The sequence below is a fragment of the Pleurodeles waltl genome, chromosome 3_1 (assembly GCF_031143425.1).
Source record: "Pleurodeles waltl isolate 20211129_DDA chromosome 3_1, aPleWal1.hap1.20221129, whole genome shotgun sequence".
Lineage (NCBI taxonomy): Eukaryota > Metazoa > Chordata > Amphibia > Caudata > Salamandridae > Pleurodeles > Pleurodeles waltl.
This window is the reverse complement of record NC_090440.1, coordinates 273,072,212-273,084,381: the sequence shown is the minus strand read 5'-3', so window position 1 is coordinate 273,084,381 and position 12,170 is coordinate 273,072,212. Positions and strand designations below refer to the sequence as shown.

Below are 12,170 nucleotides of genomic sequence, written 5' to 3'. Positions count from 1 at the left end.
GGGGACCAGCAGATGTAGAGAGCCTGGGTATAGGCTGGGGTGTAGTAAAGGGTATAGTTAGAGGTACAAGGGTATGAGCAGGTGTACAGGCACTGGGGTAATAAACAGGAATAGACGATGTGTAATGAACCAAAGAAGCGGGAGAAAGGGTAGCGACCAAATAGGAAAGGGGGTTAAATAGCGAATGAGAAAAGAGCGAAGGGGTGTTGGAGGATTGTGGTCCATCAGACGAGACATTAACCTAGATTGGGTTTCCCCATAAAAGAGAATCAGATTTTAGTAATCTTGGGGAAAATGCCTGAAGATTTAAACTTTTTAACTAAATGTTTCATTATACATTCATGACTTGAAACTCTAAGGTTCCAGAGTTTATTAGCCAACATGTCAATTGCGTAGTGTATTTGATTGACAGTTGTTGGAAATCACCAGCCTTTTTGTGTTGTCCCCATGCAAAACCCCTCTAGTCCCCTCACACCCACTCAGATTTTTGACTTGACTATTTTTGCTGGTTGCAGAACTCTGTGCATCTTACACCTTCTAACTAGTGGTAACTGTGGCCCCCCTTTCAACCCGATGAAATTAGCATACCCCTAATTGGCATATTTTAACTTAATATGCCCCACATACACACATAAAAGCACACAAAAGGCACATACATTTAACAAGGTCCCGTAAGTTAAATGCCGCCAGTGAGCTACAGCACACATTGTGTCACCCATTGCAGTGACAGGGCCAACATGTCTGCAGCCCTGCTATGTATAGCACAGTGGTGCAGGTTTTCACTGCAAATTTGACCCGTCAATAAAGGCCTTTTAAATATTAGTAAGTCACCCCTAAGCAGGCCGTAATGTTCATTCAGGCAGGGTACATGGTATTTAAGTGATGGGCATGTAAATGTTTAATGTTAAACATGTCCTTAAAGTGAAAAAGCCCAAAAGGCATGTTTCTCTGTAGTAGGGTTAACTGTTTTGTAGGAAAAGATTGGGATACATTATGAAATGTAATATTGTTATCTTTGCTAAGGAAACAGCTGCAGAATTCATTCTGAGACTTTTTTTAAATTAAAATATTTACTACCAACCCAGTTCATTGGTAAAGTTGGATTTGTAATAAATATGTTAGAACAGATACTTTAAAAATGGTGCCTGTTGCTTGCCCAAAGCTTCCCAGTAGCTGAATAGCCCCTTAATGAGACAAAGGCCTTGGGTGTGGGCAGGTGTTTCATTTCTCTGGTAGACTGACCATCTTGGTTGTGCCCAGGAACTTAATTAATTTCCTAGGGTGTTTCCCTGTTTCAGACCATTTTAATTAACACCAGGGACTGCCCTTTCCTTTGCCCCAACACCCCCCCCCCATCCCCCCCCCCCCCTCCTCTAGCGATTCAGGTAGCAGGCCCTTTGGGAGAGGAGCGGCCACCAGAACCCAGGTTTTAATGACCACAGAGGAGGGGTTGTTCATGTCTCCAGCCACATCTCTAGGGTAGGCACAGGAGCTCTGCACAGGGGAAGAAAGGTTCTGACATGTTAGTTGTGGTGGAGGGGGGGCACTATGGGATTGTGTGCAGTAAAACACACAGGGAGTGCTGCAAAAGTAGGTTAGGGCACCCCCTGAGGACTTTCACGCAGTTAGTTAGGGAGTGACTGGGATTTTCCCCCATCATGAGGCTGGCACTGGACATAAATGTGGCATCCTCAGTACCCTCCTCAGATCACTTCTGGACCTATGGAAGCTCAGAAGGGGACTGAACCTTCTGTCAGTGAGGCTCTGGACCTGCTTACCCTCTTGTACCCAGGACAAAGAGGTGGACTCAAAGGGTCATATGGCTGACCTCCTGTTTGGGTTACAGAAACACAGCAAGCTTCAGGAAGCCTTCTCCTGCATTCCCAGCCTACCAGTTCCAACTAGGCCTACCCTGAACCTACTGCTGGCCTCTCCTGAAATGTATCTTGAACCCCAATCGCTGTCCCCAAGGTTCTGGACCACTGGCTGGTATCAGAGTGTACTACTCGTAAGTTTTCTCAAACATGGGACTTGGAATTTATTTGTCCTGGAGGTGACACCGGGACAATCCTGCTAAGCCGATCCACCAAGGGTGCATCACCGCTGTGATTGAGTTTGCTATGTTCTTCTCTTTAGCAACAGGTCTGATACAGTGGGACTGCCATTGACTAGCATCTGATAAGGTCAAGCTGCTTGGGCCACAGCCTGCAGCTGTGTCCCACTAAGGAAATCCAAACTCCAGCAAAAATGTGATACCCGAACGTAGAAAGATTTACTGGACCAAGCTACCAGCTGTATCTGATCGACATTGAGGGTTGTTTGGAGGTGAAACCAGAACTTTTCCTGCGTGGACCTTTCTCGCCTTCGACGACAGCTTAACTGAGGTTTCGGACTTCTGCTCTTGTCAATAAGCCAAGCTTAGACAACAGCCTGGTGCTTTGCCCCAAATAAAACACTTTGCTCCAGAACAGTTTCTAAGTCTGAAAGTAACATTTTATCCAGTCAACCTGGTCCAAGTATCTAACCTGGCTTAAACCTTATGCCCTGGTGAAGGGAACCAGTTGACCACTAGTGCAATTTAGAACCTTAACCTTTAGAAATTCGTGCTTCTGGTTCTATCTATTGGATATTTGTTGTTTTGTGTTCCTTTTATTTTTTAAATGTACTCTATTTTTCTAAATTGGTTTGGAATTTTTTGTGTACTATGTTTTGAACTTTATTCCTGTTTGAGTACTTCATAAATATACATTGCTTCTAAGTTAAACCTGTCTGCTCTGAGACATAGCTACCAAATGGTTGAGCTCAGGTTAATTTAGTGAGTTCTGTTGTTCACCCTGACAAGGAATCTGGTTCTTTTTTGAGGTTGGTACTTACTCCCCTCACCCAATACCCCAATTTCTTACAGCAGTATAAGGCACTTTCGGACTTTGTTGGGCCCAACGTCCCACAGGGATACAGACATTTATATATAGAGAATGGAATACCAAACATTTTAAGAGATGATCAAATTTGAATACAGAAATGACAATAGGCAAGTTAACATTCAAATATGACAAGGCTGGTTGCAGCAGGTTTATTGATACACAAGTCCTTTTTTCATTCTTTGATTTTGTTAGTACATCTAATACATCTTTCACCCCTCCCACCAGCCCACCCCGCCCCCAACGGCTAGTAGGCTTAGAGGTTTTTCATATCTAAAATGTGGTAAATGTATGGCAATTACCATTCATATGTTTGAAATTGGTATGTAAAGATAAAGGTATAAACATAAAATTGTATAAAGAAAAGCCTCACTTTTTTATGTTTAGCATACTAGTGAAGCACTGCAAATGGGAGGCACTCGATTTGTGATGAAACAAGTAACTGCAGTGTGGTCGCACATGTCTGCTAAAACGATCTTCTGATGGATACTTTTAACCGCAGATTTCTCACCTTTAGAATATTGTATTACAAGGGAGAGGCACGGTTCGAAGACTTATAGTAATGAGCTTACTGTCTGTAATGATGGCCTTCTGAATTGTGGCCATATTGTGAATACAGTATGTATTATCTGGAAAATATATGCCACTATTATATAAGGTGTACAACAATGGCAGTGGGATCCGGGCTGAGCAGGTAGTGTCTAAGCAATGCTCTAGTGAGCGGTCAAGGAAAGCATCATATATATATATAATGTGCGAAGAGAGGAAGTGCAGTCTGCATTTATGTCAGAAAAGGGTGTGTCATGATGTATTGACCATAAGTTGCTTCTTCAAATAGCAGCCATATTAGGAATATAACTTTGGGACATTAAAGTACTGTATCAAATGTCCAGTATTGTGGAGAGCACTTAGTCCTTTGAAGGTTGTTTTTAGTGACTGTCATCCCTTGCCAGTACACACCATCTTCAAAAACAGCTGCATCATTTACGACAAGCACTCTCATCTATGTGACTGAGAAGCTCACCATCACCCTTGGCAAACTTGCAGCCAGGACACCACAAGAATGAAGGCTATGAAGTGTAGAAAAAAAAGTTAAACACAAGTTCTTTATCTATGCACCTATGATCTGGCACAACAACCCCTTTGTTACCAGAACCGTGTTAACCTGCACTGAATTTAGGAACCGCCGTAAAGAACAATACAACACAATGTACTAACAGTCCACTTCTACTCCGAGAATGCAGCTACTTCTTCGATCACTTGTTGACTGTATCTTTGCTTTTCATACTGTACGCAGCTCTGCTGCCTTTTGGCTAGTTTAACATTATACTTATACCACAGACATAAATACTGCAGTGTCCAGATGTCGCAGATCCAACAAATAAAAAAAATTGTTTGTGAAATGATGGAATTCTTAAAACCTAGACGTAGCCGGAGCGGCAGAATTGTATGCCAACTTTTATGTGGGTTCATCATTCATTATTTGTGCATGATGACTCAAATTAGTATGCTTGAAATCCAGGTTAACATCAAATAGTCCAGAAATGTGTGTTGGTCCCTCTGTGTTTTATAATTTTAGATGTCGGTGTTGTGTGACAATAAGGTGTTTTCCTTAATTAATATGTACTAATTTGATATTAAACCAAGCCAGTATTATGATGAAACTGACAAACATAACCTTAAATTAATTTTGTTGTTTCTTTTAAGTAATGCATTAAACTCTTCAGTGCACAAATTATTGCTTAGGTGGTAAAATGTTAAAACTAATTAAAGTTGATGCAATTCAGCATAGATGGTAGAACAAATAGGTGGTGTTCAGATTCTCTGAGGCAGTAAAATTTACATTATGAATGGTGTAATTACACTAATTATTCTATAACCTCAATGTATTTTTATAGAGTTTTTTTGGGAGATGTATGCTGTAATGTAAATGATTAAATGGAAAAATCAAGTTGTAATAAATTTTGCTTACATGCGTAATGAATGATAACAGCACATGGTGCTTGGTGGGGTGAATGTAAGGTCAGGCCTTGGCTGCACAATAATGTGTGCTGCCAAGACCGAAGTCTGTAGTATGGTGAGCCTCTTAATACATCTAAGAGGTTTTAAGAACATTGCTTATCTGAGGTAACTAGGTTAATTCCTACCTAGGGCAGGGAGACGGAAATCGAAGATGATCTATCGTCGAACTCTCATTGAGAGAAAGTTTCAGTTCCTTCAGCCTAGTTCGTGTTTATGGTCACGGAACTCCTTGGTGACTTGCAACATCCTTAGTATGTATGGCGAGGGAACATTATCTGCTAGTTTTATAAAGCTCATACTTAACCTGCATTAAGCTGCTGTGTGTGAAAATAATGAAGTAGTAATAAGGACCAGTATCGGAGATCAAACCGATTTTATCGGACACCAACTTTCTTCAAACCCCCTTTAAGCAGATGCTTCTTCAAGGCACCTACGAGTTCACAAGCAATGTTTTAGTATAAGGTGGAAATGCTCTTTAATTGTGAGTGTGTTTTTTCATTTTGGTCTGTTTGACAAAAGCTAGTCCTTGTTCCTCACTGATCATATGTTTTCAGGCAGAGTATAGTATTTATTTTATTGGACTTGGCTAAGTCTTGCAAGTCAAACTGTCATCACTTAACCCCCTCCACCCCCGTTCCCCCCCCCCCCCCCCACACACACACACACACAGTGTGTCACAAGTAATTACACCGACTCTACAGATTCTATTTAATTAAGGTACACAGATTCAAACCAGAGCTGGTTTTCTCAGCATATTTTTGTCAGACTCTCACTTCCATTGTGTGTTGTCTGCCTTGAGATGGATAGCCAGAGCTCAGTGTACAGCTCTATGAAGTATAGTGAATACTGAACTCTGTTACGTATACTGGAACTGACCCATTTCTTTGGTTGAGCTCTATTTTGGAGTTTGAAACCGAGAGGCCAATTTTCCCTCTGTCATGCTGGTGATGCTAACAAAAAGTCCTAAACCAAACATATACTCTTCCCTAGGATGAATGGTAGAGCTTTATTCCTAAATGCACACTATGCTAGCAGTCTCTTCAGATGTATTTTCTATGCCCCAGGTTTGTGCATTGGTTGACTTTTCAGCATTCTCCACTGTGGTGAAATACCTTGCTGGTACAAATTACAGAACCTGAATCACATACTTCACACACTAAAAGAGAACTTAAAGACAACTGCATAGAGTACATAGGCCCTTGTCCCCTTTAGTGAAACATAGTTTATTCTTGCTTTTCAGGAATACCATCCTTCTATTCTCTGACTATAGGGTGGTCAAAAAATATTGGCTACGACCTGGCAACCAGGCCTTAGAAGGACCATTCATGCCCTGAAAGCTAGGTATTTTAGACATCTTCTGCCAAGGTGAAGCCCACAATCTTCCCTATATTAGTTCAGGATACAAATTATAAAAGCCTAGTTTCTCTAGGCCATAATGGATTGCTTTGAGCATTCTCGCGCCAACATTTAATGCAACATGTTGCTATAACCAGGCTTCTGAGAAGTGGCTCTAGAGACCACAAAGTTCCTACCAGCCCACATGCATCGTACCTTTGGACAAATGGCCTGTGACGTATAGGCTTGCACCTTGTGGTAGAAACCACTTAGGCACCAGGGATTGCTGTGTGTTTGTTTTGTTTGGGGGCAGCCCCTTGGGCAAGAGACGCTCCCCATGGAGGCACATTACTGTTACCAATTTCTGCCCGCCTTGGGAGCAATTCAGCTTATTTTTGTATGGCCGATAAGCCCACCTGAAAACAGGGAAGAATTTATTTATTTATTTTTATTTATTTTTTTAAAGGGTGGGGCATGCCCATACCCTCACCCCAAATAAATGGGGACAAAGTTGGGGCAGTTACCCCCGATCCACTCCCCAGGGAGCAGAAAGCCTACTAGATGCCAGGGAATAAATAAAAGAAAATAGTGGGGTGGTGGCTATCAACCAGTATGAGCATGTTTATGCACCTCAACCCAATTGAAGGGAGTAACAGTCTTTCAGCTCTCGCCCCGCACACAAAAAGATCTTATCCTACAGCAAGCAAGAGGACATTTGATTATTTTGGGTTTGGTTTTACATTGGGCGATGAGAGCTTGTCTAACTCTCAAAATCGTCCCACTTGGAATAGTGAGGGCTGCACTTTTTGGACTTTGGGACGCTGCCATCTAGAAAATTTTACGAGACCTAGACACACCTGAAAATTAAACATCTGGGTGAGTCCACGGTGGTGTGCTTTATATGCACCCGCACCATTTTCCTACCCACAATGCCCAGCAAACCTCCAATCAATTTTGCTTGAAATCACACATTTTCCCCACATTTTTGTGATGGAACCTTCCGGAATCTGCAGGAATCCACAAAATTCCTAACACCCAGCATTGTCACACCTATACCAAGAAAAATTCTGCCCCACTTGTCAGTCTAAAGATGTTTTTTTTTTTTCAAACTTTTATTTTGGACCCGCTTTGGTTCCCCCTCAATTTCGACATGTTTTTGGCTCTTCCCTGCCACTTGGCCCACTTACACAAGTGAGGTATCATTTTTATCGGGAGGCTGAGGGGAACGTTGGGTGTTAGGAAATTTATACAGGTGATCCCGGTTTGCTGAGGATTATGGGTAAGAAAACACTGGGGGAATCCACGCAAGTCACACCTCGCTGGACTTCTTCGGTGTCTAGTTTTCAGAAATGTCTGGGTATGGTAGGTTTCCCTAGATGGCTGCTGAGCCCAGGACCAAAAATGCAGGGACACCCCACCACCACAACACCCTCTGCAAAAACAGGTAGTTTTGTATTTGATCATTTTGATGTGTACACGTAGTGTTTTGGGGTATTTCCTGTTGCGGGCAGTAGGTTTATCCACACAAGTGGGGTACCGTTTTTTATCAGAAGACCTGGGGGAATGCTGGGTGGAAGGAAGTTTGTGGCTCCCCTCAGATTCCAGAACTTTGCAGCACCAAAATGTGAGGAAAACATGTTTTTTGCCACATTTTGAGGTTTGCAAAGGATTCTGGGTAACAGACCCTGGTGAGAGCCCCCCCAAGTCTCCCCATCCTGGATTCACCTAGGTGTCTAGTTTTCGAAAAATGCACAGGTTTGATAGATTTCCCTAGGTACCGGCTGAGCTAGAGGCCAAAATCCACAGCTAAGCACTTTGCAAAAGACACGTCAGATTTTAATGTAAAAATGTGATGTGTCCATGTTGCGTTTCCTGTCACGGGTATTAGGCCTTCCCATGCACGTGAGATACCATTTTTATCGGGAGACTTGGAGGAACACAGAATAGAAGAGCACGTGTTATTGCCCCTTGTCTTTCTCTACATTTTTTCCTTCCAAGTGTAAGACAGTGTGTGAAAAAAGATGACTATTTGATAAATTCCTTGTAATTCACATGCTAGAATGGGGACCCCGGAATTCAGATATGCAAATAACCTCTGCTTTTCAACACCTTATCTTGTGCTCAATTTGGAAATACAAAGGTTTTCTTGATACCTATTTTCACTCTTTATATTTCAGCAAATGAATTGCTGTATACCCGGTATATAATGAAAACCCATTGCAACATGCAGCTCCTTGATTGGCACTGGGTACCTAGGGTTCTTGATGAACCTACAAGCCCTATATATTCCCACAACTAGAAGAGTCCAGCAGAAGTAACGGCATACTGCTTTCAAAAATATGCCATAGCTGGAAAAAGTTATAGAAGAAAGCATGGACAGAAATAGCTCTTTTTTCACCTCAGTTTGAATATTGTTTTATTTTAGCTGTTACTTTCTGTAGGAAAACCTTGAGGGATCTACACAAATGACCCCTTGCTGAATTCTGAATTTTGTCTACTTTTCAGAACTGTTTAGCTGTCCGGGATCCAGCACTGTCACTTTCGGTCACTAAGTGGAAGGAGGCTGAAAGCACAAAAAATAGTAAAAATGGGATTTTAAATGGGATTTCGTATGGAAAATGCTAAAATTGTGTTGAAAAATTGGGTTTTCTGATTCAAGTTTGCCTGTTCCTGAAAGTTGGGAAGATGGTGATTTTAGCACTGCAAACCCTTTGTTAATGCCATTTTCAGGGGGGGAAAAAACACAAGCTTTCTTTTGTAGCCCTTTTTCACATTGTTTTTTAAAAAACGAAATTTTCGCTGTATTTAGGCTAATTTCTTAGTCTTCTCCAGGAAAACCCACCACCTCTGGGAACCTCTAGAATTCCCAGGATGTTGGGGAAAAAAAGGATGCAAATTTGGCGTGGGTAGCTTATGTGGACAAAAAGTTATGAGGGCCTAAGCGCAAACTGCCCCAATAGGCCTGGCACCTGAAGAGGGAAAGGCCTGGCAGCGAAGGGGTGAAAGCATTTTTCTCTCTGCATCATACCAGTTCAGTTGGGCACTCGCAGGCATAGTGGTGATTTTCTTGCAACTATGGGAAAAGCAAGCCTTATTCCAGTCAACCCTAGAAATACCGCAGTTCTGATTGAGGCATCCTTACTGTTTTGATTAATAGAATTGGAGTGTAGCGATGTTTGGTGATGGACTGCTTCAACAGTTTATTCTGTAAAAATATGGTTCCCTATTTCTTCAAGTGAAGTACATTTTTTAAGACTTTAAATGGACCAACAGTACATGGAAGCAAGTATTGTCTACAACAGTAATACACAAAGTTCCCACCAGGGGCGGCATGCAGCCCTCCTGACCTTTTACATGTGGACCCCAGGTCAACAGCAACACTGGGTGCTGGTTACTTGACTCAGCATTCGCAATCAGAAATGTGTTAAATAAACGGACAAGCATTTATTCACAGGCCACCTGAAGTTAAAGAAAGGAAGTAACAAAGATGCCATGTGCCACTTTAGGCACATCTTACAACAAATATATATAAAAAAAGATAAAGTCTCTTCAAAATTCAAAAACGGTATTTCATTAACATGCAATAGCGTTTCACCTTAGTACATCAGATTACACGAGGGCACTGAAAAGTATTTTTTTAAAGTAATAAGTTTCAAACAGGAATTCAGAAACATTAATGGTTCCCCCACCCTGACAACAATGCAAAAAGTGAACTAAGAGATAAGTCACGCTCTGTTTGCCTGGGTTGCAATAATTCATGGATAACATTATAGTTTATCAAAAGAAACACAAAAGAAAGATTTCTACACCGTATATCCTGAAGTCATGTATTTCTACGTCGTCTTGTATGTAATAATGCAGAAAAAGGACGGAAAGTGAAATAAAACAATTGCCTAGAATCACCAAATTTGGTGAAGCGAGGAAGCCAGGATTGATCCTAGGTTTTCTGGTTTAACCCTATGCCATTCAGCCACCAGATGTACATGTGTTGCATACCCTACACCCACCTTACATATCCCTCCCCCAACCACTACCCTGCGTCCCCCAGTCACGCTACAGGTCACACTTTTTGAGCCATTGGAAAATGTTGGAGAGGGCCCATGCACTAAAAGGATGAGTAATTTACCTCCATGAATGTTTTTTTAAATTTTTTTTAAAGATCATTGCCTTTTCCCACACATTGATCATCTTTCTGCCCTTGCCCGCTCTGATGTTAAGGTTAGCTTGTGTATAGATACTTCAGTATATTGCTTCCAGTAGTGACTGCCATAAGACTTGTTTTACAGCAGTGAAATTGTTGATTCCTAGCGACCGAACAGCTGTGCGCAAACGTTCTAGTTGCATCCTGATGCTCGAATATAAAGTTATTGATTATTTGTTGGTAGCCATCAGAAAAAAAGCGTAATGTATTTATTCATCCAACAGGCTGCGCCCTTGATATCCATTTGTAATAGTTTAATTACTTGTTTGTCTTAAGTGTCTGTCTGGTTGCTTATCTTGCATTGGGTTGTTTTTTTGCCATCGACTATACATGGCTGGAACCATTCACGGTGCTACGCCCACTTAAACTTAAGCAGAGGTGGTAACTGGTGGTGAAAGTGAGCATTTGTTGGGAGAGCAATATAAATAATGTGTGAAAACATAATTAGGCGTTTAAACCTTAATTGAAATTCCCCTAAAATTCCCCTGCTATCTTGCGACTAAACAGTACACAACCTGTTAATGGATTAGCTTGTGAAAATGTAACTCCCAGATATGAAGTGATTCTGTTCTTCTTTGCAGTGGTTGGGGAAAAAGAAAAGGCAAATGATGCCATCAACGTGCGAACAAGAGACAACAAGGTTCATGGAGAGGTATCCGTAAGCACAGCCATCGAAAAGCTCAATAAATTGAAGAAGTCCTACTCAAAGAATGCAGAGGAAGAATTTTAAAGTTCTTCAACTTTGAGAGACACCAATGCCAGCCCTGATGGCAATAAGCATAGGGATTCTGTTTCACTGTGAAATGTTAAGTTGGAAAATGGGTCTTTCTGTTAGTAAGAGCTTCAGTCAGGATAGCAGCATATTAGGCTTAATATGAGTCACGCAAACTTTCTGAAATTTGTAACTGAAGCAACGGAATGAATTTCTACACAACTTGTGTACCCACAACATCCTTATAATGTTAATAATAAATAGAAATGTCTCGAAGAATGTGTCTGTCTTCTTACTCCCTCCAGCCTGGCTTTACGTGATTGTGTGTAAAGTAGGTAACTTTTCTTTTATGCCTGTGCCCAGTAACAGAGTGATTATACAATGATCCCCCTTGAATGATCATTTCCTGAAACCCAATAAACACCAAGGCATGCGTGTAAATAATGCAGGCTCTCTCACTGTGCCTTTTTTTTAGATAAAGCCCTATGTGCAGTAAAAACTTAGGGCCTGATTACGATCTTGCTGGATGGGATACTCAGTCACAAACGTGACGGGTGTCCTGTCCGCTGTATTACAAGTTCCATAAGATATAATGGAACTTGTAATAATGTGGAAGGGATATCCGTCACAATTGTGACGGAGTATCCAATCCACCAAGACCGTAATCATGCCCTTAGTTGGAAGCTATCTATAACTATTTAAGAAATAACTGACTCCTTGACTCATGTGAAGAAAAAAGGTTTTAAAAAAAATAGCTTTGTGTCCAATAGACATCCTAGTCCCAGTCCCATTTCGCCATGCTCGAATGTAGCATTTGAAATTTCAGCTTGCAGAAAAAGAGAGCAAAGATTGGTAGGGCTAACACTTTTGATTTAGCTGCAGTGTATGTAGAAATGCTTCCAACACACAGTTGGAAGAAGCAAACCTCCTAGCAATGTTAGCACTAAAAAAGATGGTGAAAGGTGTGCATGGAGCAAGT

General features: G+C 41.4%; 1 protein-coding gene across 2 annotated transcripts in view; it reads left to right on the top strand.

Moving 5' to 3' along the window:
* LOC138284024 (threonine--tRNA ligase 1, cytoplasmic-like) overlaps positions 1–11,470 on the top strand; it is a 221,178-nt gene extending 209,708 nt beyond the window's left edge. For both annotated transcript variants that reach the window (XM_069222371.1, XM_069222372.1), the window contains exon 19: positions 11,061–11,470. In XM_069222371.1, coding sequence (XP_069078472.1) covers positions 11,061–11,209 — 149 coding nt within the window. In that variant the 3' untranslated portion in view covers positions 11,210–11,470. The remainder of the gene's footprint in view (positions 1–11,060) is intronic.
* Positions 11,471–12,170: the final 700 nt, after the last annotated feature.